Genomic DNA, 26131 nt, shown 5'->3' on the forward strand with positions numbered 1-26131 from the left:
TTTTCCAGGAGTCTCATTCTCCAAGCAGAAGGAAAGCGGGAATATGAAGAGGTAACCATTTATAGATTGCATTTCCTGAAAGGGAACCTGTCGGCACCATTTTACTAAGTAAAGTATGACCGGGCCATATTGGTGCTGTCCATACTGATTAAAATGATACCCAGAGTTTTCTGTAAGCAATTATTATTACTGCACAAATCGGTATGGATGCCATTCAATGCATATTGTACTCTAGCTGGAATCTCCTCTAAGAAGTAAGTACGCCCCTAGTGTGCTACTAGTACTCACAGATCAGAACTGCCTTTCTAGATGCATGGCCGAGCGCCTGTGCAGCTTCGGAGATGGTCACATTGGTCAGTGGAGTGGAGATGAATGAAGAAGGAACTGGGATTATGTAACCGTCATGTGACCTGAGGGGGCGGAGCTTGTGTGCAGAGACCGGGAAAGAAAGTGAAACAGACCATCTCCTCATTTGGTTAATGTTCTCTGTCTGAGCCTGGGGAATGGGAGACCATGGTAGTTCTAGTTATAATAAGACAATATCCCAACCGCACATATTCCTCATAGGGTAAGGGACTAGAGCAGTGTTTCCCAAACTCCAGTCCTCACAGACCCCACGGGTCATGTTTTCAGGATTTCCTTATTATTGCTAAAGTAGTGGAAATATCATCAAGGCATCAGGAATTGTCTCACCTGTGCAACACTATGGAAATCCTGAAAACATGACCCGTGAGGACTGGAGTTTGGGAAACACTGGACTAGAGCCTACTGTCCACACATAAGATTATAATACCGCAGTGGAGTACTCCAAATACCATACACATAGCAAAGAAAAGACTGGAGTAGCAATAAACCACCAATAGAGTAAAAACAAGAGTATTAGAAAAGGATAATTAAAATAAATATCAAAACAGTGTAACAAAATGTCAAATTAAGGAGGATTACCAGGCAGAGAACCACCAGACCAATCCGAACGATTAAGCAGTATAACAGATATAGTAAGCCTATAGAGCAGAGGTGTCAAACTGCATTCCTCGAGGGCCGCCAACAGGTCATGTTTTCAGGATTTCCTTAGCATTCCACAAGGTGCTGGAATCATTCTGTGCAGGTGATTAAATTATCACCTGTGCAATACAAGGAAATCCTAAAAACATGACCTGTTGGCGGCCCTCGAGGAATGCAGTTTGACACCTCTGCTATAGAGCCAGTCACCATATATAATAGACTATGAAGGTACAGATGATTGACCTCTTGGAGACCAAAACATCCAACACCGCGGAGACACCATCACGTGTTTCTCAACGCAGTGATCCAGAACACTGCCCCTGTTCTGGATCACTGCGTTGAGAAACACGTGATGGTGTCTCCGTGATGGTGTCTCCGCGGTGTTGGATGTTTTGGTCTCCACGAGGTCAATCATCTGTACCTTCATAGCCTTTTTACTAGGCACTGCTCCTAATAGCCAGTTTCCTACTCCACACTGATGAGGGGCAAAAACCCCGAAACAGCTGTCTGTGGTTGGATACCATGCTTGGCATAGGTGGTTTTCCTTTATTGGATGTTTTCCTTTATCGGATGCTGCCTTTCCCGTGGTTGTTCCTTCCCGGGGAAAGGCCTGGCTATTCACTGCTTGCGTTGAGAAACACGTGATGGTGTCTCCGCAGCTACTCTACAACCATATATAATAGAGACCCAATGGAAAGGATGAAACAAGAGAACGGTTTATAGGTTGCCATGCTTACCCAAACTTGTGGCACCTGGCTCCAGGTATCTGTGTTGTCTGGCTGCGCTGGCAATATTTCAGTACAGATGAGTTCCAGACCAGAGAAAACATTTGTAGCTACTCAGAGGCACAGATTTCTCCCATTGAAATTGGGCATGATGAGCAGTCTGGTCTGGTGTGGGGCCTTTGATTCTGAATTATCTACTTCCATAGAAGTACTTTTTTTTTCTTCCTTCTCTGCTTTTAGTGGATTTCTGCAATCAACAATATTTCAAGGCAGATCTACTTATCTGATAATCCAGAGGTAGCTTTATGAATTGATGCATTTCCAAGTAGTTTGAGGATTTTACCTTACGTTATATGTTTAATAAATGTCTTTTATTTCCTATAGGCTGTAGCCATAAAACTTAATCAGACGGCACAGCAGGCTGTAACTCCCATCACTAGTTTTGATAAAAAGCTTGAAAACATACCACAAAGGTACTTATCCAGTATAATACTGATGCCACAGAGCATTATTTATACGGAAATATACAAATAAAATTCTTGTTTATGAATTCATGCAAGCAGTGAAAGCGTTATGCAGACTGTATCACAAAACGAATCTTTGCCTGAGCCTTCCTCCAAGCAGCCAGAGCCTGAGCAGTTAATAACTCCTGGAACCCCAATACAGTTTGACATTGTTCTCCCGGCCACTGAATTCCAGGACCAGAATAGAGGCAACAGGTAAGTCATACTGATGCTAGCCAATAATTCTACTGGGATGTGAAGTCAATGGAATGTATAATGCTTTGATAAATATTGTTATTTTCAGACGTACAAATCCATTTGGAGAATCTGATGATAAACTTGACGGCTCTACAGATGAAGGTAACACGTTGAATCTTGCTATATTAATTCTCTCCTGAATCTATAGGACCATTGTTAACATTTTTGTCTTGTTTTATGGATTACAGGTTTACTTTTGCAGCAAATGTTTGTAGTTCGCTTTTTAGGCTCTATGGCAGTAAAAACAGATCATTCTAACCAGGTTATCTTCGAAGCGATGAGACAGGTCTTGGCTGCACGGGCCATCCATAATATATTTCGAATGACAGAATCCCACTTGATGGTAACCAGCAAAAGCATAAGGTACGGTATATTTTTGTACTGCTTTTCAAAAGAGAAAAATCCACATAAAAACACTATTGCTTTCTCTTGTGTATGGCATAAAATTATAGATTGCATGATCACCGGGGTTTTCAGTATATTTACTAGCAAGAATAGCACAGTCAGCAGCACTATTCTTGCAATCAAAATGACCAGTATCCCGAAAGAAACAGGAGCATAGTTGAGTCCTTTTCTCATTTCTTTGTTGGCCTTCCTAGGCTAGCAGGCAACATACAATTATAGATCAATATCTTGTGAACACTTTGCTCAAAATGTCTTTTCTTTTATGTGTTCCATAAGTTGTATTTTCCTAATTTATTTTTGGATTTACTATTTCTTTTCTATTTCAGATTAATAGATCCTCAAACACAAGTTATAAGAACAAGTGTAAGTACTTTTTTATTTGTAACACCAGTTTAAATTTATAGGTACATTTTTGTATAAATCTTCTTGTTGTTTTATGTTTTATCCCAATGGCTTTAGAATAATTTACAGATCACAGTAGAAAATATTCTGTGTCGTCTTTGAAGTATTTCCCACTCTTTTCTGCTTAAAGTCATACAGGCAACTGAAGGAAATAATGAGCTTATACTTTATTTGAATAGAAACCATTCTCCAAAGTTGACAATTTGTTTATCCAAATAATAATCTAATAATAATCTTTATTTTTATATAGCGCTAACATATTCCGCAGCGCTTTACAGTTTGTACACATTATCTTCGCTGTCCCCGATGGGGCTCACAATCTAAATTCCCTATCAGTATGTCTTTGGAGTGTGGGAGGAAACCGGAGAACTCGGAGGAAACCCACAGAAACACGGGGAGAACATACAAACTCCTTACAGATGTTGTCCAAATCACATTGTGGCTCCTAAGTGTGCCAGTCCTAAACATTAAGGCTAGGTTCCCATTGCGTTTTAGTGTGAGCGCTAACGGACAGCGTTGCACGGCGAAATTAACGCCGAGCAATGCGTCCGTTAGCGCTCCCATTTCCAGCAATGTTAAAGCACATTGCTAGCGCGGGTCATTTTCAGCACGCGCTAGCGATGTGCCGTTCTTTTGTAGCGCGCCTCGGACACTGCTTGCAGCGTCCGCAGCGCGCCCGAGGTCCGTTCCCCGCTCTCGCAGATCGGGGATCTGCGCTAGTGGGGACGTTTAACGCGACCCCTTAAAAGACATTGCGTTAGCGCAATCCGCTAGCGCTTAGCTCTAAACGGATTGCCCTAACGCAATCTGAACCTAGCCTTACCCAATATTATCCAACAGGCGCTCCTCACACACAACAAGACAGAAGTTTATGGGAGACTACTGATACTGCTAGTCAAGGGTAAATTGCTCACTTGCATTAAAGGGAATCTGTCACCAGCTTTTTGCTACCTAATCTCAGAGCTGCATGATGTAGAGATGGAGAACTTTATTCCAGCTATGTGTCACTTACTGGGCTGCTTGCTGTAGTTTTGATAAAATCAGTTTTATAAGTAGATTATCGGTGAAGGAATAGTAAACCTGCTGCCTTGTAGATCCTCCATATTCATGGGCTCTGTATAACTCCACTCCCACCATTGATTGGTAGCTTTCTGCCTATGCACAGTGCACACAGAAAGCTACCAATCAGTGCTGTGGGTGGGATTATGCAGTGCTAGAGAACTGGTAGATTTGCAGAAGCTGAAACACTGATTTTATCAAAACTGCAGCAAGCAGCCTAGTAAGTGATTCATCTCATGATCAAAGTCTCTGCCCCCTATATTATGCTGATCTCAACTGGGGTAGCAAAAACCTGCTGACAGATTCCCATTAATTGGGTTTTCCATACTTATGAAAATAAAATAACCATTAATTCACCTTTCAAATCCCATGGCATTCAAGCACTGCTGCTCTGGAGTCCCACTGGCCCTGTACGTAATTCACTTGGCCAATCACTGGCCTCAGCTGAGACATTGCCAGTGGAAGCCAATGAATGGCTGCAGTGGTCACCCACCACCCCCATCATTGCCTTCTCCCCCACTACTGCAGTGATCACATGAATAGTTAGAGACCACTGGAGTAACTTGAATAGCAGAGGATCTGAAAGGTGAATTATGGTTCTTTTCTTATGTTATGCTACCTGCTGTAAGGCCTGGTAATTCCACAGTTAATTTATTTATATATCTCCAGGCACAATACTTAATAAATAAAACAATGTAGAGTTCAGAAAGGATGACATACAATTATTTAGTGGGGAATGCAAGCATTTACAAAAAGACATATCCAGAGCGATGACAGGTCCTCCTTAAGTATTTCTATGAAATATACATTGATGTCCTGAAAAATAAATGCATAGATTCATAACCTGAGAGATTTGGTTATCGTTTTTGATGCTTTTAAAGGGTAAAATAGTATTTTATTTTCATATTACTTTTTTCTGCTTTACCAGTTTGACCTTGAAAACATAACACAATTTGCTGCTCATCTAGAGAACAAGCGTTTGGTGGGATTTATTGTTTGTACCCCAGAAGCATCTGGAGTCGAATCCTTGAGTGCCTATATCCTGGAAAGTAACACAGAGGGTGAAAAGGTCTGTTCATCCATTGTATTTTTTTCCTGTGTTTTGTTGAAGTAGGTACAATTACATTTTGGAATTCAAGAAATTAGTATAAATACGAATATAAAGGTATAAACAGATGACTAGTCAAAATGCAATAATACGGTCTACACTAAGGGGAATCCATCATCAGGTTTTTGCTATGTAATCTGAAAACCCCATAATACAGGAGCAGAGACCTTGATTGCAGTGATGTCTCACTCACTGTGCTGTGTTTTGTTGTTTCAATACAATCATTGTTTTATCAGCAGGAGAATATCACTGCAGGACAACTGGCCTGTTGCCTCCTAGTCAAACCATGCCCCCAGCACTGATTAGCAGCTCTGTCACTGTACAATGTGCACAGCAAGCTGTGGGGTGGGCGAAGTTATACTCAGCTCAACAAAGTGATACATCGCTGGAACCAGGGTCTCTATCCCTACCTTATGATACTGTCAGATTACATTGGATTTTAATGGAAATCTGTCAGCAGATTTTGCTGTGAAATCTGAGAGCAACATGATGTAGGGAGAGAGAGCCTAATTCCAGTAATACATCACATAATTTAATGCTTGGTGCAGTTCTGATAGAACCTTTTTTTTTCTCTATTGTAGACGTAGCAGTTGTGTACAGGCACTAAATAGAGATTGACTGATGTGGGATAATTATTGAATTAAGAACCAATAGTGTAGAGCCCGAGTAAGTGACCCCTCTCTAAGAGGTCACTAAAATGTAACTTTTATTATTTAAATTAAAATATAACAAATATTGAGGTGGGGTTAAATTAAGTTCATATTTGCTCTTATTGGAGATTATTTTTATTGTATTGCGCAAATGATGGAACGCTTATATCCATTCCCCTGATGACTATGTTTTATCTGTGAAACATGTTGGGGGGACGTGTGCTGCATGTTTGGGCAAATGATGAATAGATAAAATTCAGTGTATACTGGTGGTACCCGGGGGTGCTATCCCAGCATAGAGAGATATGTGACTGCTATTCAATACAATATATAAATAATAAATTAGAGAGGGGTCATTTAGTGGGGCTCTGTCCTATTGTTTCTAGATGTAGCATGGGTCAGAATGGTGAGCTAGGTATGACCCTGCCCATACTCCTATGCTATGGCCTGGGTACACTGTGCATTGTCAGCAAGCTTCCATTCAGTGCTGGGGCACAGGTTACACAGATTAGTGGGACTGGCTTCCATGTTAGACCTAGATCTCTAGTGATAAGTTCCTGCTGATAAAACCCTAGTACAGCCTAACAAGTGACACATCCCTGGAATCAGGCTGTCTGCCACTATATTATGCTTCTCTCGGATTACATAGCAAAGATCTGCTGACAGATTCCTTTTTATAATCTTTGCAAATGGCACAGTGGCAAGCACCTAGTACTTGAATAACATCATTATCCAGCCATTCTGCCTCTTCTTGAACAACACAGGCCTGATTTTATCTTCATGGATGACAGTGCTCCAGCTCATCAAGGTTGAATCATTAGGGAAAGACTGCTGGATACTGGGGTACCTCAAATGGAGTGGTCTGCACTTTATCCAGACCTGAACCCCATAGAAAAAATATGGGATCAGCTGAGTTGCCATGTAGAGGCTCGTAACTCTGTAACCCAGTACCATAATGACCTGAGGGTCGTCATTCAAGAAGAGTGGGATGCCATGCCTCAGCAGACAGTAACTTGTGAACAAAGAACCGATAAGGAAAAAAAGGATCCTCCAAACGCAAATTAGTGTCCAAAAAGTATTGTTTTTTATTTAACCCCTTAATGACCGCCAATACGTCTTTTTACTGACTTGAGATATAAGCGAATAGCTTCCTCCCCATACTGCTGACAATCCAGCAGCTGTCGGCTGACAACTTGCTGCATTAGCCATGATCAGTGTTGGCACCGTCCATATCTGTTTAACCTCTTAGATGCTTCTGTCACTAGTGACTATATCATATAAATGGTTAACAGAGTGTGGGGGCTTCCTCTTTAACCCCATCAGCACCCTGAGCTTATGATTCTGTGATCCTGATGTTTGCCATGGCAATTCGCAGTCAAATAGCGGCTTTAGAGTCTGCCGGCTATAGAAGTCAGTGAAGTGGTAAAAATAAATTTTTTCATTCCTGTCATGCCACTTTGCATTAATTCCTTAACATCACCTGAAGGGTTAATAAACTACCTGACAGCAGTTTCCAATATGTCAGGGGGTGCTGTTTATAAAATGGTATCACTTTTGGGGGTTTTCCAATATCTAGGACCCCAAAAGTCACTTCCAACCTGGATAGGTCCCTCAAAAAAATAAGTTTTGTAGATTTCCTTGAAAAAATGAAATATTACTGCTACATTTTTAAACCTACTAAAAGGCTAGCAAAACAAAATAACATTTTACAAATGGTGCTGATGTAAAGCCGACATGTGGGAAATGTAATCTATTAATGTTTTTGTGTGGTATAACTATCTGGATTAAAGGGATAATGGTGCAAAGTTTGAAAATTGCAATTTTTTTTACATTTTTGTCAAATTTCTGATGTTTCTTTATAAATATACACAAAACATTTAGACATAAATTTGCCATTAACATAAAGTACAGCATGTCACAAAAAAAAAATCTCAGAATCATTGGGATCTGTTGAAGCATTCCAGAGTTATTACCAAATAAAGGGACACTGGTCAGATTTAAAAAATGTGGGTCTGTCACTAAGGGGTTAACAATTATTTTAAAAACGGACATAATTAAAAAAGGAGATGGCGACGCATACAAACAGAAAACGAAAAATACACAGTGCAGAGGTTATATTAAGAATCACTCCATTTATAGGGGTTTATACATATAGAGCCTGTAAACTAGTAAGTAGAGACGAGCCACCTCCCTAGTGTTCGGGTTCGGTTCGTCGAACAGGGATGTGTTCGACGAACTGTTCGACGAACACCGTCGAACCCCATTGAAACCAATGGCAGGCAAACACATGGAAAACACATAGAAAACACCTTAAAAGGTGTCTAAAAGCTGACAAACTGCTCAGAAGACACAACAAACACATGGAAAAGTCGCAACTACATATAGTCATGCAAAAAGAAAAGTGGTGGAGGAGTAAAAGGAGGAGGAGACACAGATATAGGCATGTCATGCCCTTCTAAAATCAAGAAAGGCTGGAGTAAAAATCTAAACTCACTCTACCAACACCCAGACGTCTTGACAAAAAAAATAAAAAAATAAATATCTTTAGGTAGAATGGTGGCGGGTCCATTCAGAACACTTTCCTTAGAAGACGTAGTGGTACCCCCGTTGGGAGTTGTGCCAAAAAATGAACCCAATATATTCAGACTAATCCACCATTTGTCATATCTAAGGGGCAGGTCAGTAAACGACAACATCGACGCGGAAACAGGTACAGTACTATGTACTGTACCTCCTTTGACGAGGCAATCAGGCGGGTCAAGAAGTTGGTAAGGGGCACCCTAATGGCCAAAACAGACATTGAGGGGTTGTTCCGGTTACTACCTGTGCCTCCGAATAGTGTCCTCCCATTGGGCTGCTTCTGTGAAGGAGCATACTACATAGATCGCTGTTTGCCCATGGGGTGCTCCATATCCTGCTCACTATTTGAGGCGTTTAGTTGCTTCCTCGAATGTGTCGTCATGGACCTTTGTAAGGCGGCACATATTATCCATTACCTCGACGACTTCTTATGCCTGGGCCCAAAAGATTTGCCACACTGTGAAAACACGCGGTAGTCCACCTGTGAGAAGGAGAGAGCTGGAGGGAGAGTGGACACCCCAGAGCCGAGGGGTTAGATTGAGAAAGAAAGAAGGCGGTGTAGCTTGCTTCATGGTTGGGGTACTCTGCTGAGTAGCAGAAATTGCTAGTAGGCCCAAAAGGATTTCCTGGGCCAGATGCCGTTACAAAATAGTAGTTAGGTAAACAGGCGATGTAGCTTGCTTCATGGGTGGGGTATGCTGCTGAGTAGCACTAAATTCTACTAGGCCCAAAAGGATTTCCTGGGCTAGATGCCGTTAAAAAATAGTACTTAGGTAAACAGGCGGTGTAGCTTGCTTCATGGGTGGGGTACGCTGCTGAGTAGCACCAAATTCTACTAGGCCCAAAAGGATTTCCTGGGCCAGATGCCGTTAAAAATAGTACTTAGGTAAACAGGCGGTGTAGCTTGCTTCATGGGTGGGGTACGCTGCTGAGTAGCACTAAATTCTACTAGGCCCAAAAGGATTTCCCGGGCTAGATGCCATTACAAAATAGTAGTTAGGTAAACAGTCGGTGTAGCTTGCTTCATGGGTGAAGTACGCTGCTGAGTAGCACTAAATTCTACTAGGCCCAAAAGGATTTCCTGGGCCATATGCCGTTAAAAAATAGTACTTAGGTAAACAGGTGGTGTAGCTTGCTTCATGGGTGGGGTACGCTGCTGAGTAGCACAAAATGCTATTAGGTACAAAACTATTTCCTGGGCTAGATGCAGTCAAAAATTAGTAATTAGATCAACAGGCGGTGTAGCTTGCTTCATGGGAGAGGTACGCTGCTGAGTAGCACTAAATTCTACTAGGCCCAAAAGGATTTCCTGGGCCAGATGCCATTAACAATAGTACTTAGGTAAACAGGCGGTGTAGCTTGCTTCATGGGTGGGGTACGCTGCTGAGTAGTACTAAATTCTACTAGGCCCAAAAGGATTTCCCGGGCTAGATGCCGTTACAAAATAGTAGTTAGGTAAACAGGCGGTGTAGCTTGCTTCATGGGTGGGGTACGATGCTGAGTGGCACCAAATTCTACTAGGCCCAAAAGGATTTCCTGGGCTAGATGCCGTTACAAAATAGTAGTTAGGTAAACAGGCGATGTAGCTTGCTTCACGGGTGGGGTATGCTGCTGAGTAGCACTAAATTCTACTAGGCCCAAAAGGGCTTCCTGGGCCAGATGCCGTTAAAAATAGTACTTAGGTAAACAGGCGGTGGGTGGCTGGGCTACTCTGCTGACTAGCAGACACTGAAGCTTTGGAGCAGACCTCTGAATCCCAGGCCATAGTATGAGTAAACAACTTTGCAGATGACCCCACCCACCTGGAATTGACGATGGCAACGTCATGTAAAACTCAGCAAGGGGACTAAATAAGAGTCTCCATTTTTTCAAAAAATTCAGCCACAGACACCACTTAAGTGGCATCAATTTCGCCAGTTTTTTTTTAAACGGTTGGTGAGGTGATTTTCAAAAATCATCAAGCTTTTAGTCTCCGCAAGATGACACAGGGGTAGAAAAGTCCTTGCGGATCCAGGATTTGTTCATTCTGATGAACGTTAGTCTGTCTACATTGTCACTGGACAGCCGCGTGCGCTTATCTGTCAGCACACCACCAACAGCACTGAACACACGTTCAGAGAGATCGCTGACTGCGGGGCATGACAAGATCTCCAAGGCGTGAGTGGCGAGCACAGGCCATTTTTCAAGATTGGAAGCCCAAAATGAGCAAGGGTCCAGTTCCACAGTCATGGCATCGATGTTAACTTGGAGATACTCTTGTACCATCCTCTCTAGGCTTTGGCTGTGCATCAGATTTCTTGTCTCCTGTGGCCTTGCAAAGGATGGTCTAAAAAAATCTTGAAACGATTGGAAAAAATTGCTGTTACCACCAGATACGATGTTACTGTTACGGTTAGAGTGATGACTCGATAGTCCCACGGTTGGCAAGTTAGAACTCAGAAATTGACTACGTGCACCACTGGTGTTTTGTGGAAAAGCAGATGTTAGGTTCTGTAACAGTCTCTGCTAATACTTCTGCATGCGTGAATCCCTTTCTATGGCAGGAATTATTTCGCCAAATTTGCTTTTGTAACGTGGATCTAAGAGTGTGGCAACCTAGTAGTCGGCATTACTTCGGATTCTGACAATCCGACGGTCATGTTGCAGGTAGTGCAGCAAGAAGGCACTCATGTGTCTTGCGCATCCAGGAGGACCAAGTCCTTGTTGTCTTGGTGGTGGCGAGGTGAGAATCATGCTTCCTTCGTCTGCCCTCTCCCCCCAACCTCGCACAACAGAAATTTGATCAAGGTCTCCCTCATCTGATGAGTCTTCCATGCCCAGCGCCAGTTCGTCCTCCACTTCTTCCTCGCCTCCTGCACCTTCCTCAACAGTTTGGCTGCTACCATGCGCCCTCGGTAATCCCTCTCCCCCAGCCTCCAATGCCAGCCGCCTTGGTGCTGCCAACCTTCTTGACCTTGGAGATATGATCCCTTCCGCATACGACTCCTCCTTTTCCTCCTCCTCCTCTTGTTCCACCACCTGACTGCGAAAACTGTGTAAGGTGTGCTCCAGCATTTAAATCACTGGAATGGTCATGCTGATAATGGCATCGTCAGCACTAAACATCTTCGTTGCTATTTCAAAACTGTGCAGAAGGGTGCATAGGTCCCTGATCTGAGACCACTCCCCCAGCGTGATTTGCCCCACCTCTTGAGCTCGTTGGCCCAGGCTATACGTAATAACGTATTGCACCAGGGCTCGTCGGACAGTGCAGACACTGCTCCTAGGCCCAAAACTATTAACTGGATTAGATGCAGTAAGAATTGAGATACACAGGCGGTATGGTTAGTTTCACAGGCGGACTACTATGCTGACGTGCAGACACTGCTCCTAGGCCCAAAACTATTAACTGGATTAGATGCAGTGAAAATAGAGATACACAGGCGGTATAGTTAGTTTCACAGGCGGGCTACTCTGCTGACGTGCAGACACTGCTCCTAGGCCCTAAACTATTAACTGGATTAGATGCAGTAAAAATAGAGGTACACAGGCGGTGTAGCTAGCTTCACAGGCGGGCTACTGTGCTGACGTGCAGACACTGCTACTAAGCCCAAAACGATTTACTGGGTTAGATGCAGTAAAAATAGAGATACACAGGCGGTATAGTTTGTTTCACAGGCGGGCTACTCTGCTGACATGCAGACACTGCTACTAAGCCCAAAACCCTAAAACGATTTACTGGGTTTGATGCAGTAAAAATTGAGATACACAGGCGGTGTAGCTAGCTTCACAGGCGGGCTACTCAGATGACTATCAGACAATGCTACTAGCCCAAAAGGATTGGCTGAGCTAGATTACACCAAATGCTGTGACTAACACTTGCACAGCACTGGCTCAGACCTGCCTGGCAAACAGTGCTATGAACTGCTGTAACCTACCCTGAAAAGGGCTGATATTACAACTAGTCCCGACACCTCCCAACTCCCTAAACCTATCTCTCTGACAATTCGCTCCAAAAAAACACTCTTAGTCTGTATAGCGCACAACAGCAGCGGTGCCGTCTAACACTAAGCTGCAGCAGTGAGGAAATGGTGATGACAGGGAAAATGGCTGGTTCTCATTGGGCAAGGAGTGACATGTGACATACACAGCCAATGACACATGCCCTTGCTTGTCTGCATCACATGCACATTGCTGTGTGTGTGCACTGCTGATAGGCTGAGAGACTGCACCGCCCCTCTGTAAATGCGGGAAAGAAAAAAAAAATGGAGATCGGCGTTTTTTCAGCACAGTTCTATCCCCGCCCCTCCCCCCGCCCACTATACACTGAAACAGTCCATTAACAATGATAAACAGTTTTTTAATGTGCAAATCAAGCTAGGCTTTGGGTGAACAAACAGTTATCGAACAGCCGAATTTTAAGCAAATTGTTCGGGTTCGTCGAACGACTCAAACACCGCCCAAAACAGCTCGAATTTGAAATTGTCGAACAGTTCGACTCGAACACCGCTCATCTCTACTAGTAAGTACCTAATAATGTCGATGGAAATATATGCTGCAGTCCTAATCACACTAAGAATGCAATATGCATCATAATGAACATTCAAGCCACTAAGGGTTAATATGAAAGAAACAAAGTGCTGAGTGCTTAATACATACACATATCCAGATACTTACTAGTTTACAGGCTCTATATGTATAAACTTCTATAAATGGAGTGATGCTTAATATAACCTCTGCACTGTGTATTTTTCGTTTTCTGTTTGTTTGTGTTGCCATCTCCTTTTTTAATCATGTTTGTTTTTAAAATAATTGTTATATAAAAACCAATACTTTTTAGACACTATTTTGTTTGTGGAGGATCCTTTTATTTTCTTTAGCAGTTCTTAGTCTTTCACGGTCCTCCGTGTTACTATTTAGGGTGCAATAGGCTCTACTTGTGAACAAAATAACACTATGTTGTCAAGCTGTAATTGATGCTCAAGGCCACATCCATGGTTGAGACATTTGACATTTTTTGGGGGGTATGCCCACCTGTGTTCTTGGCTTTTGTTTTAATAAATTGTTTACGATGAGGAAATAAACATAGAGATAATCTCTTCTACCAATATTTGAATTTGTGAAATCATGTGAACTTAACAAGGAAATTTGATGCCCACTAAATTTGATGCAAATTGAATGTTTCTTGGGCGCTGGCGTCTTTCTAGACTTCACAGCTTAATAAATATAGAACGTAAAAAAATGAATACTCGCCTGTCCTGCAGCCTGCCCTCTGGTCCTCCCACATATTGTCTTTTCACCTTCCTCATAACAACCTGCTCAAATCTATGCTGGGCCTTTCAACATCATTGTTGTCATGTCAGAACTTTCGTCCCGTGAGGCTCTGACTGGGCCTCGGGCTACAAAAGTCATAACGTTGTGACTGCACAGTGCACTGAAAACCTCGGTATAAAGTGAAGTAGGCCTAAGAGGATGCACGGTATGTGGGAAGGTGAAAAGAGCCATGGAAGAACTGACAGCAGGCCGCAAGACAGGTAAGCAGTAAGGTAAGTAGTAGTTTTTTGGTTTTTTTTAATTGCTTACTGGCCCTCTACAATGCAGCAAGGTGGCCATATGTGATTCCCATTTTGCTGAAGTCTTGCAGGGCAAATTGCAAAAAATCTGTATTTAGGTGAAACCTACTATTACTGTGGGAACACTAATGGGCTTCGCTAGAAGCAGTATTTCTGTGTGGGTGCATATAAAGGACTTACATGTAGCGGTAATAAAAATGACCGCTACATGCGCTGCAGTATTTAGTCCTCTCTACGAACTTTCAAAGTTAGGGCGATATGACATTAGTTTTACCTTTTGTGATCTGCATGCTTCTCAGATCTGAACCCCATAGAACAACCTTGGATGTGTTCTGTAGATGGCACCGTACATTTTGTTGTGACTAATTTTACCATTACCAGCATATTGTTTGATATGAAATATACAGGTCCTTCTCAAAAAATTAGCATATAGTGTTAAATGTCATTATTTACCATAATGTAATGATTACAATTAAACTTTCATATATTATAGATTCATTATCCACCAACTGAAATTTGTCAGGTCTTTTATTGTTTTAATACTGATGATTTTGGCATACAACTCCTGATAACCCAAAAAACCTGTCTCAATAAATTAGCATATTTCACCCGACCAATCAAATAAAAGTGTTTTTTAATACCAAACAAAAAAACATCAAATAATAATGTTCAGTTATGCACTCAATACTTGGTCGGGAATCCTTTGGCAGAAATGACTGCTTCAATGCGGCGTGGCATGGAGGCAATCAGCCTGTGACACTGCTGAGATGTTATGGAGGCCCAGGATGCTTCAATAGCGGCCTTAAGCTCATCCAGAGTGTTGGGTCTTGCGTCTCTCAACTTTCTCTTCACAATATCCCACAGATTCTCTATGGGGTTCAGGTCAGGAGAGTTGGCAGGCCAATTGAGCACAGTAATACCATGGTCAGTAAACCATTTACCAGTGGTTTTGGCACTGTGAGCAGGTGCCAGGTCGTGCTGAAAAATGAAATCTTCATCTCCATAAAGCATTTCAGCCGATGGAAGCATGAAGTGCTCCAAAATCTCCTGATAGCTAGCTGCATTGACCCTGCCCTTGATGAAACACAGTGGACCAACACCAGCAGCTGACATTTTGGCATTTCCTTCTCCCCAGTCTTCCTCCAGACTCTGGCACCTTGATTTCCGAATGACATGCAAAATTTGCTTTCATCAGAAAAAAGTACTTGGGACCACTTAGCAACAGTCCAGTGCTGCTTCTCTGTAGCCCAGGTCAGGCGCTTCTGCCGCTGTTTATGGTTCAAAAGTGGCTTTACCTGGGGAATGCGGCACCTGTAGCCCATTTCCTGCACATGCCTGTGCACGGTGGCTCTGGATGTTTCCACACCAGACTCAGTCCACTGCTTCCTCAGGTTCCCCAAGGTCTGGAATCGGTCCTTCTCCACAATCTTCCTCAGGGTCCGGTCACCTCTTCTCGTTGTACAGCGTTTTCTGCCACATTGTTTCCTTCCAACAGACTTACTATTGAGGTGCCTTGATACAGCACTCTGGGAACAGCCTATTTGTTGAGAAATTTCTTTCTGGGTCTTACCCTCTTGCTTGAGGGTGTCAATGATGGCCTTCTTGACATCTGTCAGGTCGCTAGTCTTACCCATGATGGGGGTTTTGAGTAATGAACCAGGCAGGGAGTTTTTAAAAGCTTAAAAGCCTCAGGTATCTTTTGCATGTGTTTAGAGTTAATTAGTTGATTCAGAAGATTAGGGTAATAGGTCATTTAGAGAACCTTTTCTTGATATGCTAATTTATTGAGACAGGTTTTTTGGGTTATCAGGAGTTGTATGCCAAAATCATCAGTATTAAAACAATAAAAGACCTGACAAATTTCAGTTGGTGGATAATGAATCTATAATATATGAAAGTTTAATTGTAATCATTACATTATGGTAAATAATGACATTTAACACTATATGCTAATTTTTTGAGAAGGACCTGTATAGTCCTGCTCATCGTTATTGGCACCCATAAAGTGTAAGTACCTAATGTGGAATATCTCCTGAAAAAAATGAATCAAGTGAAGCAGTTTTTTTGGATAGAGCACTCGTGTTAAATACAAAATAGCAAATGATAAGCAATAATTTAAAGCAAAATATAACGGGAGGGAAACATAGATAAACCTACAGCTTGCTATGATACTAGTATTGGCACCCTTTACATTAAATTATTATGGAAACACACATTTTGACTTACCTGTGGTAAATCACAAATGAGAATCAACTTTGATTCTCGGTGCCCATGTGATATGAATTTTCCAATGAATGATGACTTCAGTGTTTTAAAAAGCCGCATGGTAGGCCCTGTTCCTTTGTCACAATGGTGAAGCCAAAGGAGCTGTCATAGCGCATCAGTACTGCAATTATTAGCAAATACATGTCTTCTAAAGGGTATAAGCCCATATCCAAAGACCTTGATATCCCAGTTTCAACAGTGTGCAATGTTATTAAGACGTTTGCCAAGTATGGAACCATCAAGAACCTCCCTGGTGGAAAGAGGAAAATTGACAAGAGATGGCTTCGAAAGTTGGTGCGAATGATGGAAAAAAAAACATGTCAAACATCCAAAGACCTGAAGATCAACCTGGGACAGTCTGGAGTCATGGTTTCAGCAAGTACCATACGCCACACGCTAAACCAAGCAGATTATGGTTAAGTGCCAAGGAAGAAACCATTGCTTAAGAAAAGACATAAAAAAGAACAACTGATCTTTGCCAAAGAGTGCCTTAAAGGGCCACTGTCACCCCCCTCCAGCCGTTATAAACTGAAAGAGCCATCTTATGCAGCAGTAATGCTGCATTCTAACAAGGTGGCTCTTTTAGTTTTTGGTTCAAGTATTCCCAAAATAAAGCGTTTTGAAACGTATCCAAAATACCTGTCTTTAGCCAGGGAGGCGGGTCCTCACTCCCCAGCTTGAACCACTACTCTGCCGTCACTCAAATCTTCAGGGGCTTTCGGCGCCACCCCCTCCGCGCTTTTTTCTCTTCAAAACCGGCGCCTGCGCTGTGTTTAAGCTCTAGCCATGTGACGTCCCAGCAAGGCTTGCAGACTGCGCCTGTGCGGGCATTGCGGCCACCCACCTTGGGAATCCCAGCCCCGCAGTGTGTTATGCATTATGCACAGTGCGGGGCTAGGATTCCTGGGCATGCACACTGCGAGTGTCAGCCTGTCACCCAGGTCCCCCGCCTTACAGCGTCTGTATACTGTACTGTACTGTATACTGTACTGTATACTGTATGAGGAGGCACGATCAGCTGAATACAGTATACAGACGCTGTAAGGCGGGGGACCTGGGTGACAGGCTGACACTTGCAGTGCGCATGCCCAGGAATCCTAGCCCCGCACTGTGCATAATGCATAACACACTGCGGGGCTGGGATTCCTAAGGTGGGTGGCCGCAATGCCCGCACAGGCGCAGTCTGCAAGCCTGGCTGGGACGTCACACGGCCAGAGCTTAAACACAGCGCAGGCGCCGGTTTTGAAGAGAAAAAAGCGCGGAGGGGGTGGCGCCGGAAGCCCCTGAAGATTGGAGTGACGGCAGAGTAGCGGTTCAAGCTGGGGAGTGAGGACCCACCTCCCTGGCTTAAGACAGGTATTTTGGATAAGTTTCAAAACGCTTTATTTTGGGAATACTTGAACCAAAAACTAAAAGAGCCACCTTGTTAGAATGCAGCATTACTGCTGCACAAGGTGGCTCTTTTAGTTTATAACAGCTGGAGGGGGGTGACAATGGCCCTTTAACAAATCACAATCCTTCTGGGAAAATATTCTGTGGACAAATGAAGCTTTTTGGCAATGCAAAGCAACAGTTTACAGATGATGCAGTGAAGCTTATAATGAAAATAACATCCTACCAACAGTTAAGCATGGTAGGGGATCCATAATGCTGTGGGGTTGCTTTGTTGCGTCTGGTACCGGATGCCTTGACAGTATCACAGGAATCATGAAATCAGAGAATTATCAAAAGATTGTAGAGCAAAATGTCCTACCCAGTGTATGAAAACTTGGTTTGAGTCAAAGACCATGGGCCCTCCAGGAAGGCAATAACCCAAAGTACACATCCAAAAGTACACCAGAATGGTTGGTTGAAAAAGAAAAAAAGGACTGTTTCAAAATGGCCAGCAATGAGTCCTGACCTCAACCATACCATTGAAAATCTTTGGGGTGAGCTAAAATCTGCCATTGGGAAAAAAGATCCCTGCAAACATTCAAGAGCTTGACCAAACTGCAAAGGAAGAGTGTGAGAAAACACCAACTGAGAAGTGCAAGAAGCTTATAGATTGCATCAGTGCCAAAGGGTGTGCAACCAGGTATTAATTAGGGGTGCATTAATTGCTGCACACTTGCAGTTTATTCTGTTTCTTCTTTGAAATTTCAACATGTAAGTTGAAAAACAATGTTTTATTGTATTACTTTAGACCACTAATTAAAAAATCCTGAGGATATAACTTTGCTACATATCCATTTATTTCTGAAGATATTGTACAGTCTATGAAAAAAATGAACGGGGTCCAATAATGGTGAGCAGCACTGTAAATATTGTCTCAGTTCATGTCTGATCAAAACTCTGAAGTACCTTCCATGTACGTGGAAGATGAAATTTATAATGAAATGCAGTATAATGTAGAGCATCATTTTACAATTGTTTGCTAGCCTTTTTCTATCATTTCCTTTTACTCCAAAGCTGCAATTTTACCTACTCATAAGCCCATTGTAGTGCTCTGACAGCCCTTCATTTTTTCCCTCCATAGATCTGTTTTGCCATCAGCCTAGGAAAAGAAATTGCTGCTGCTGAAAAGGCAAGTGGTTGATAACCCATAGTTTATGAAATGTTCACAAGAGATAATATCTACATTCATCCATCACCTAGTACTCTCTGATACTGATAGGGGGCATTTTAGGAAAGTGACTGAGCTAGTGGAGTTGATTTTAGTATTATAGGTCACTGTTGAACTCAAAAGACGAATAAAATATCCCTCCAAATCATTGTATGTCGTGTCTTTATATGGCCCAGTGGAGAGAGACAGGATAGAAAAAACTCCACATTTCTGACATTTATTCCTTTTTCAACCTGAATTACTACATTCTTTAGAAATGTAATATGATTATTGTCATTTTTGTGTCACATTACAATAGGTGTGACAATAAAAGTGCTTTTAACCCCTTTCTGACATCAGACGTACTATCCCGTCGAGGTGACCCTGGGCCTGTCTGACCATCGATGGGATTGTACGTCATAAACATGGTACCGCTGAAAACGTCATCTTGTCCTGCAAAAAACGAGCCGCCATACCGCGTCATCAGCAAAAAAATAAAAGTTATAGCCCTTAGAATAAGGCGATGCAAAAAGCTATTTTTTTTATATAAAATAGTTTTATTGTATAAAAGCACCAAAACATAAAAAATGATATAAATGAGTTATCGCTGTAATCGTACTGACCCAAAGAATAAAACTGCTTTATCAATTTTACCACACACAGAACGGTATAAACTCCCCACTCAAAAGAAATTCATGAATTGCTGGTTTTTGTTCAATCAGCCTCCCAAAAATTGTAATAAAAAGCGATCAAAAATTGGTACCAATAAAAACGTCAACTCCCGCAAAAAACAAGACCTCACATGACTCTGTGGGCCAAAATATGGAAAAATTATAGCTCTCAAAATATGATGCAAAAACTATTTTTTGCAATAAAAAGCGTCTTTTAGTGTGTGACAGCAGCCAAACAAAAACCCGCTATAAATAGTAAATCAAACCCCCCTTTATCACCCCCTTAATTAGGGAAAAATAAAATTAAATGTATTTCCATTTTCCCATTCGGGTTAGGGTTGGGGCTAAAGTTAGGGTTGGGATTAGGGTTAGGGGTGTGTTAGGGTTAGGGGTGTGGTTAGGGTTATGGTTACGGTTGGGATTAGGGTAAGGGGTGTGTTCGGGTTAGGGTTGGAGTTAGAATTAGGGGGTTTCCCCTGTTTAGGCACATCAGGGGTTCTCCAAATGCAACATGGCGTCCAATCGCAATTCCAGCCAATTCTGCGTTGAAAAAGTAAAACGGTGCTCCTTCCCTTCCGAGCTCTGCCGTGCGCCCAAACAGTGTTTTTTTTTTTACTTTTTATTAAAAGATTTCACAAGATATAACAGGAATGTGACATTGCAGTATAAAATCGGAATAATCCATCAAATCATCATCCACAATATCAATGATATAATGATAATGATCATACTTTCAATTACAAGATAAACGAACAAAATAAGTAAAACAGAACATTAAACATAATGTATTCTCAGCAGCATTGCACCATCAACCAAGAAGTTCTTAATCAAGGTTCTGAGTATGTAACAGTTCAGGTTATAATAATCAAATATTCCCAAGTCCACAAAAAGCATCATGTTCATGCACTGAAAAAGAGAAACCTCAGGGAGTGTATCTCGCGGTTGAGGAAATTACAGCACCAGGGGCTAGGTGTGTCAGGGGTCCCAAATAGTGGTTTACCCCCACATATGTGGTATTGGCGTACTCAGGACGAATTGCACAACAACTTTTGGGGTCCAATTTCTCCTGTTACCCTTGGGAAAATAAAAAAATTGGGGGCGAAATGATCATTTTTGTGAAAAAAATATTTGTTTTTTTTACGGCTCTACATTATATACTTCTGTGAAGCACTTGGGGGTTCAAAGTGCTCACCACACAATCTAGATAAATTCCACTGTTTAGGCACATCAGGGGCTCTCCAAACGCGAAATGGCATCCTATCTCAATTCCAGCCAATTTTGCATTGAAAAATCAAACGGCGCTCCTTCCCTTCCGAGCTCTGCCATGCGCCCAAACAGTGGTTTACCCCCATATATGGAGTATCGGCGTACTCAGGAGAAATTGGACCCCAAAAGTTGTTGTACATTTTGTCCTGATACCCTTGGAAAAAATAAAACAAATTGGATCTGAAGTAAATTTTTGTGAAAAAAAGTTAAATGTTAATTTCGCCTTCGCCACATTGGGAACACAGGACCGTGGGCGTATGCTGCTGCCACTAGGAGTCTGACACTAAGTGAATACAAAAGAGTTAGCTCTTCCTCTGCAGTAGACACCACCCACTCGCTCCAGACAGAACCAGTTCATGCTAAGTGTCCGTAGGAGGCACACTGGGGTCTGCTATTCAGACCTTTTTTAATTTATTTTTATTTTTCAACCTTTTACTTTTTAAACCTTTTTCCACGAGGGGCGAGGGACCCTTTCAAGGGGCCGATTTCCCCCAACCAACAGGCAAACACAACAAGTGTCGCCTCTCTGTATCCTCTCCTGCAACGTGGGATGCCATGCCTGACCTATTCTAGGGGCGACGGTTCCCTTCAGTTCGCCGATCTCCCCGCGCCGGCAACAGACAGGAACATGGAGTGTCACCTCCATGTATTCCCTTCTGAGCGAGGCTACAGCCGGACACAGCCCTGTGAAATCCTAGGGGAGTGAACTCTTAGGATACACACAGGCCCCTATGGCGTCTGTGCTGCTCCCGCTGCACCACCATTGATTGAAAAGCGGTGCTGCAAGGAGCTGGATGGTCCCTCTCCATCTACCCTCTAAAAGGGGATGGTGGATGGAGGGTTCCTGCACCGTCCGCATCGCAACCCTCACCTGCAAGCAGAGTGCCGGCTCTGCCTTCCCTCCAGCTCCGGTGGTAAGTTTGGGATCCCAGGGGGCTCCTACAGCGCTATCCTCGGGATCTTTTTTCCGACCGGGTATTCTCTCCCCGGTGGTGATAATCAGGGTTGCCCTACAGCCGTCGTGGCCCTTTTTTCCAGTCGGGTACTGGTAATTTAGTTCCAGGCTTCGGCCCGCGCTAGGCCGTAAGTCGGTAACTGCGCCGAGCTCCTGCGCCGGTGGCACCGAAAAATATAATCCCCGACTTGCGGCCTGTTCTAGGCCACAAGCCGGTAATTCTTCCGGCAGGCGCCGAGAAATTTAGTCCCCAGCTTGTGGCCTCAAGGGCATGGAGTGGCGCCCCCATATATCCTCACCTGTGATGTAGGATGCCATGCCTGGGCTGTTTTTTAGAGGTGACGGGTCCCTTAAAGGGCACCGATCTCCTCACACCATCAACAGACCAGCACAAGGGGTGTCGCCTCCATGTATCCTTTTCTGCAGCCAGACCTAATTCCGGACAACTAGCCCTGTCCACCCGGGGGGCCTGATCTCTGTGGATGTACAGAGGCACTTCTTTTGGCATCCGAGCAGCCCCCACTACATTACCACTGCTTAGCTAATGATGCAAGGAGGCGGACGTTCCCTCTCCATTTCCCTGTTAAGGGGATGGTGGATCGAGGGTTCACCACTTTAACCCTACACCGTTCAAAGACATCAGTGACAGCAAGAAATAATTTATACTGGCCTGTGCATTCTACCGCCTGGCAGTTTTCTCCGGGTAACCCCTCTCCCAACCCTTATCCTGGGAGACTTCAAAATCCCCATCAACAGCTCCACTTCCACATCTGCGTCCCAGTTTCTATCACTAACCACTTCTCTCGGCCTCTCACAGCTCTCAACCTCTGAGACACACAAGGACGGTAACACCCTTGACTTGGTCTTTGTCCGACTTTGTTCAGTCTCCTACCTAAATAACTCACCGCTTCCCCTCTCTGACCACAACATTCTCTCCTTCACACTCACAAATCATCGCCCACCTCAGCACACTCCTACCTACCATTCAGTCAGAAATCTACATGCCATTAACCCTCATACACTTTCAGACTCCCTACACTCACCACTGTCCCCACAGTCTCCTCTTTTTCATGTCCTGATCTGGCTGTACACCACTACAATGACACTCTCAGAAGCACCCTGGACCAAGTAGCGCCCCTCGCCCTCAGAACCTAAAAAACAGTGAAACAGCCCTTGCTCACATCGCAAACTTGATTTCTCCAGTGATGCTCTAGGAGTGGTGAACGCTTATGGAGGAAAACTCGCACACCAGAAGACTTCACCTCGCCGAACAGACCTACTTCACCACCCTGATCTCCTCACTATCCAACAACCCCAAGAAACTTTTTGACACCTTTCACTCCCTCCTCAGCCCAAAAGCACAAGCCCCTATCACAGACATTTGTGCTGATGACCTGGCCTCCCACTTTATAGAGAAAATATACAATATCCATCAGGGAATCTGCTCCCAGCCACCAAGTGCAGTGACTCCCATCCCTCCCTGCATTTCCCCTGGCTCACTCTCCACATTTGATCCCATCACAGAAGAATTCTCCAGGCTCTTCTCTTCTTCTCGTCCAACTACATGCACTACTGACCCCATTCCCTCACATCTCCTCCAGTCTCTCTCTCCAGTCATCACAACTCACCTAACTACAATCTTTAATCTCTCCCTCTGCTCTGGAATTTTCACATCCTCCTTCAAACACTCTATCATTACTCCATTACTAAAGAAACCCGCCCTCGACCCATCCTACACAAATAACTACAGACCAGTCTCCAATCTCCCCTTCGTCTCTAAACTCTTGGAGCGCCTGGTCTACTCCTGCCTTACCCTTTACCTCTGTACTCACTCACTCCTAGACCCTTCACAGTCTGGTTTCCGCCCCGTACATTCAACAGAAACTGCACTCATCAAAGTGACCAATGACCTTCTGACAGCAAAATGTAATGGTGACCACTCTCTGCTCATTCTTCTCGACCTTTCTGCAGCTTTTGACACTGTTGACCACCCTCTCCTATTCTCTAGGCTGCAGTCACTAGGCATTAAGGACACTGCTCTCTCCTGGTTCTCTTCCTACCTTTCTGATCACTCCTTCAGTGTTTTGTTTGCTGGCTCCACTTCATCTCCTCTTCCTCTCGCTGTCGGGGTACCTCAGGGCTCAGTCCTTGGCCCCCTTCTCTTCTCTCTCTACACGGCCCCAATTGGACAGACCATCAGCAGATTTGTCTTTCAGTACCATCTTTACGCTGATGACACACAACTATACACGTCATCCCCTGACCTTATCCCCGCTGTATTACAGAACACCAGTGACTGTTGTCTGCAGTCTCCAACATCATGTCTGCCCTCTATTTGAAACTCAACCTCTCCAAAACTGAACTTCTTCTGCTCCCACCGTCTACTAACATCCCTAAACCTGACATTTCCCTCTCCGTGGGTGGCACCATAATAACACCGCAGCAGCAGGCGCACTGTCTGGGTGTTATGTTTGACTCCAATCTCTCCTCCTCCCACATACAATCTCTTGCCCGCTCTTGCCGCTTACACCTAAAGAGCATCTCTAGAATCCGCCCTTTTCTCCCCATAGAAACAACAAAAACCCACACTGTCGCCCTGATCCACTCCCGCCTGGACTACTGCAATTCTCTATTAATTGGCCTCCCCCTCACTCGACTTTCCCCTCTCCAGTCTATCCTTAATGCAGCAGCCAGGGTTGTCCATCTAGCTAATCGGTATTCAGACGTGTCCGCTCTTTGCCAGTCGTTACACTGGCTGCCCATTCATTATAGAATCCAATTCAAAGTACTTGTTCTCACCCACAAAGCTCTCCACAGTGCGGCACCCCCTTACATCTCCTCCCTCATTTCTGTCTATCTGCCTAACCGACCACTGCGCTCTGCAAACGACTTTCGACTAACCTCTGCACTAATCTGTACCCCCCCACTCCCGACTCCAAGACTTCTCCCATGCTGCGCCAATCCTCTGGAATGCTCTACCCCAAGATATTAGGACCATCCACAATTTGCATAGTTTTAGACGCTCCCCAAAAACACATTTGTTCAGAGCGGCCTATCACATTCCCTAATCAAAGTCATTTTATGTTTGTGAGTGTGTGTAGGCCATTCACTATCTCCATCTATCCCCCACCCCCTGAAGATGGCTGGACCATCATTGTAAATACATCATTGTAAATACACACCTGTACTTTGTATCTCCCCCACCTCTTTGTAGATTGTAAGCTCTCACGAGCAGGGTCGTCTTATTTTGCTTTAATTATTGTATTGTTAATGTTGTTACTTATGACTGTTGTGTTTGAAATTGTTAAACTGTAAAGCGCTGCGGAATATGTTGGCGCTATATAAATATAGATTATTATTATTTATTACTATTATTTACCCTTCATGGGTTGCTGAAGTAATGGGTTGCTGAAGTAATGGGCTCCTGATCGGAGACCTTAACTACTTTAATTCAGCAGAGGCAGTACAGCTGGCCAATCAAATCTCTCGAGCGGGAGACTATGTAGTCCACGCATCTTTGCTGCTGACAGCGCCGCGCAACTAGCCGCATCCAAATGTCATTATATTTAAAAGGGCATTGTGACTCAGAGGATGGTAAGCGGACTCTGCATCCAAAAAGCCGCTGACATCACTCTCTTACCAGAGTGGTCGGTTACGTTCCCCAAGCAAAAGAATGGGAAAAGTTTGACCGATTCTGGACCTCAAACTTCTAACAAGTTTGTCAATGCCTGCCATTTTCAGATGGAGTCCCTCCATTCTGTCATTACCTCAATGGGAAAAGGTGGAGTTACTGGCATCCATTGTCATTCGGGCTGTTGACTTCCACTTTCTTGTTAAGGGACCGTCCTTCCAATGCTGAGCTGAGTCCGTCTGTATCACTTGCATTACCCTTCCTCGCCTGAGCTGGCGGATAAACTTAAACAAGTCTTCCCCATTTCCAGCCCAACAGATATCTCTTTGGACGATGATCCTAGACCTCGTCCTCTCATTCCATCTAATTTTTTGTGAAGATTCAGCAGAAAATAGTGGCAGCAATGGAAGTAATCCTCCTTCATTCGACTTGTCTCTGCGGGTCAGTCAGGTTTCATATGGTGACTCTGAGACCCTCCCTCAACCAGGGGAGATCCTTTCTTCTGGTTTAATGGC

At 43.6% G+C, this 26131-nt stretch overlaps 1 protein-coding gene across 1 annotated transcript in view; it reads left to right on the forward strand.

Moving 5' to 3' along the window:
- APPL2 (adaptor protein, phosphotyrosine interacting with PH domain and leucine zipper 2) overlaps window positions 1–26131 on the forward strand; it is a 132394-nt gene that overhangs the window by 98872 nt on the left and 7391 nt on the right. Inside the window, exons 12-20 of the mRNA XM_077265534.1 lie at window positions 9–51; window positions 1971–2027; window positions 2115–2203; window positions 2294–2449; window positions 2538–2593; window positions 2680–2854; window positions 3223–3259; window positions 5286–5426; window positions 19028–19075. Coding sequence (XP_077121649.1) covers window positions 9–51; window positions 1971–2027; window positions 2115–2203; window positions 2294–2449; window positions 2538–2593; window positions 2680–2854; window positions 3223–3259; window positions 5286–5426; window positions 19028–19075 — 802 coding nt within the window. The remainder of the gene's footprint in view (window positions 1–8; window positions 52–1970; window positions 2028–2114; window positions 2204–2293; window positions 2450–2537; window positions 2594–2679; window positions 2855–3222; window positions 3260–5285; window positions 5427–19027; window positions 19076–26131) is intronic.

This window comes from Ranitomeya variabilis, chromosome 5, assembly GCF_051348905.1.
Source record: "Ranitomeya variabilis isolate aRanVar5 chromosome 5, aRanVar5.hap1, whole genome shotgun sequence".
NCBI lineage: Eukaryota > Metazoa > Chordata > Amphibia > Anura > Dendrobatidae > Ranitomeya > Ranitomeya variabilis.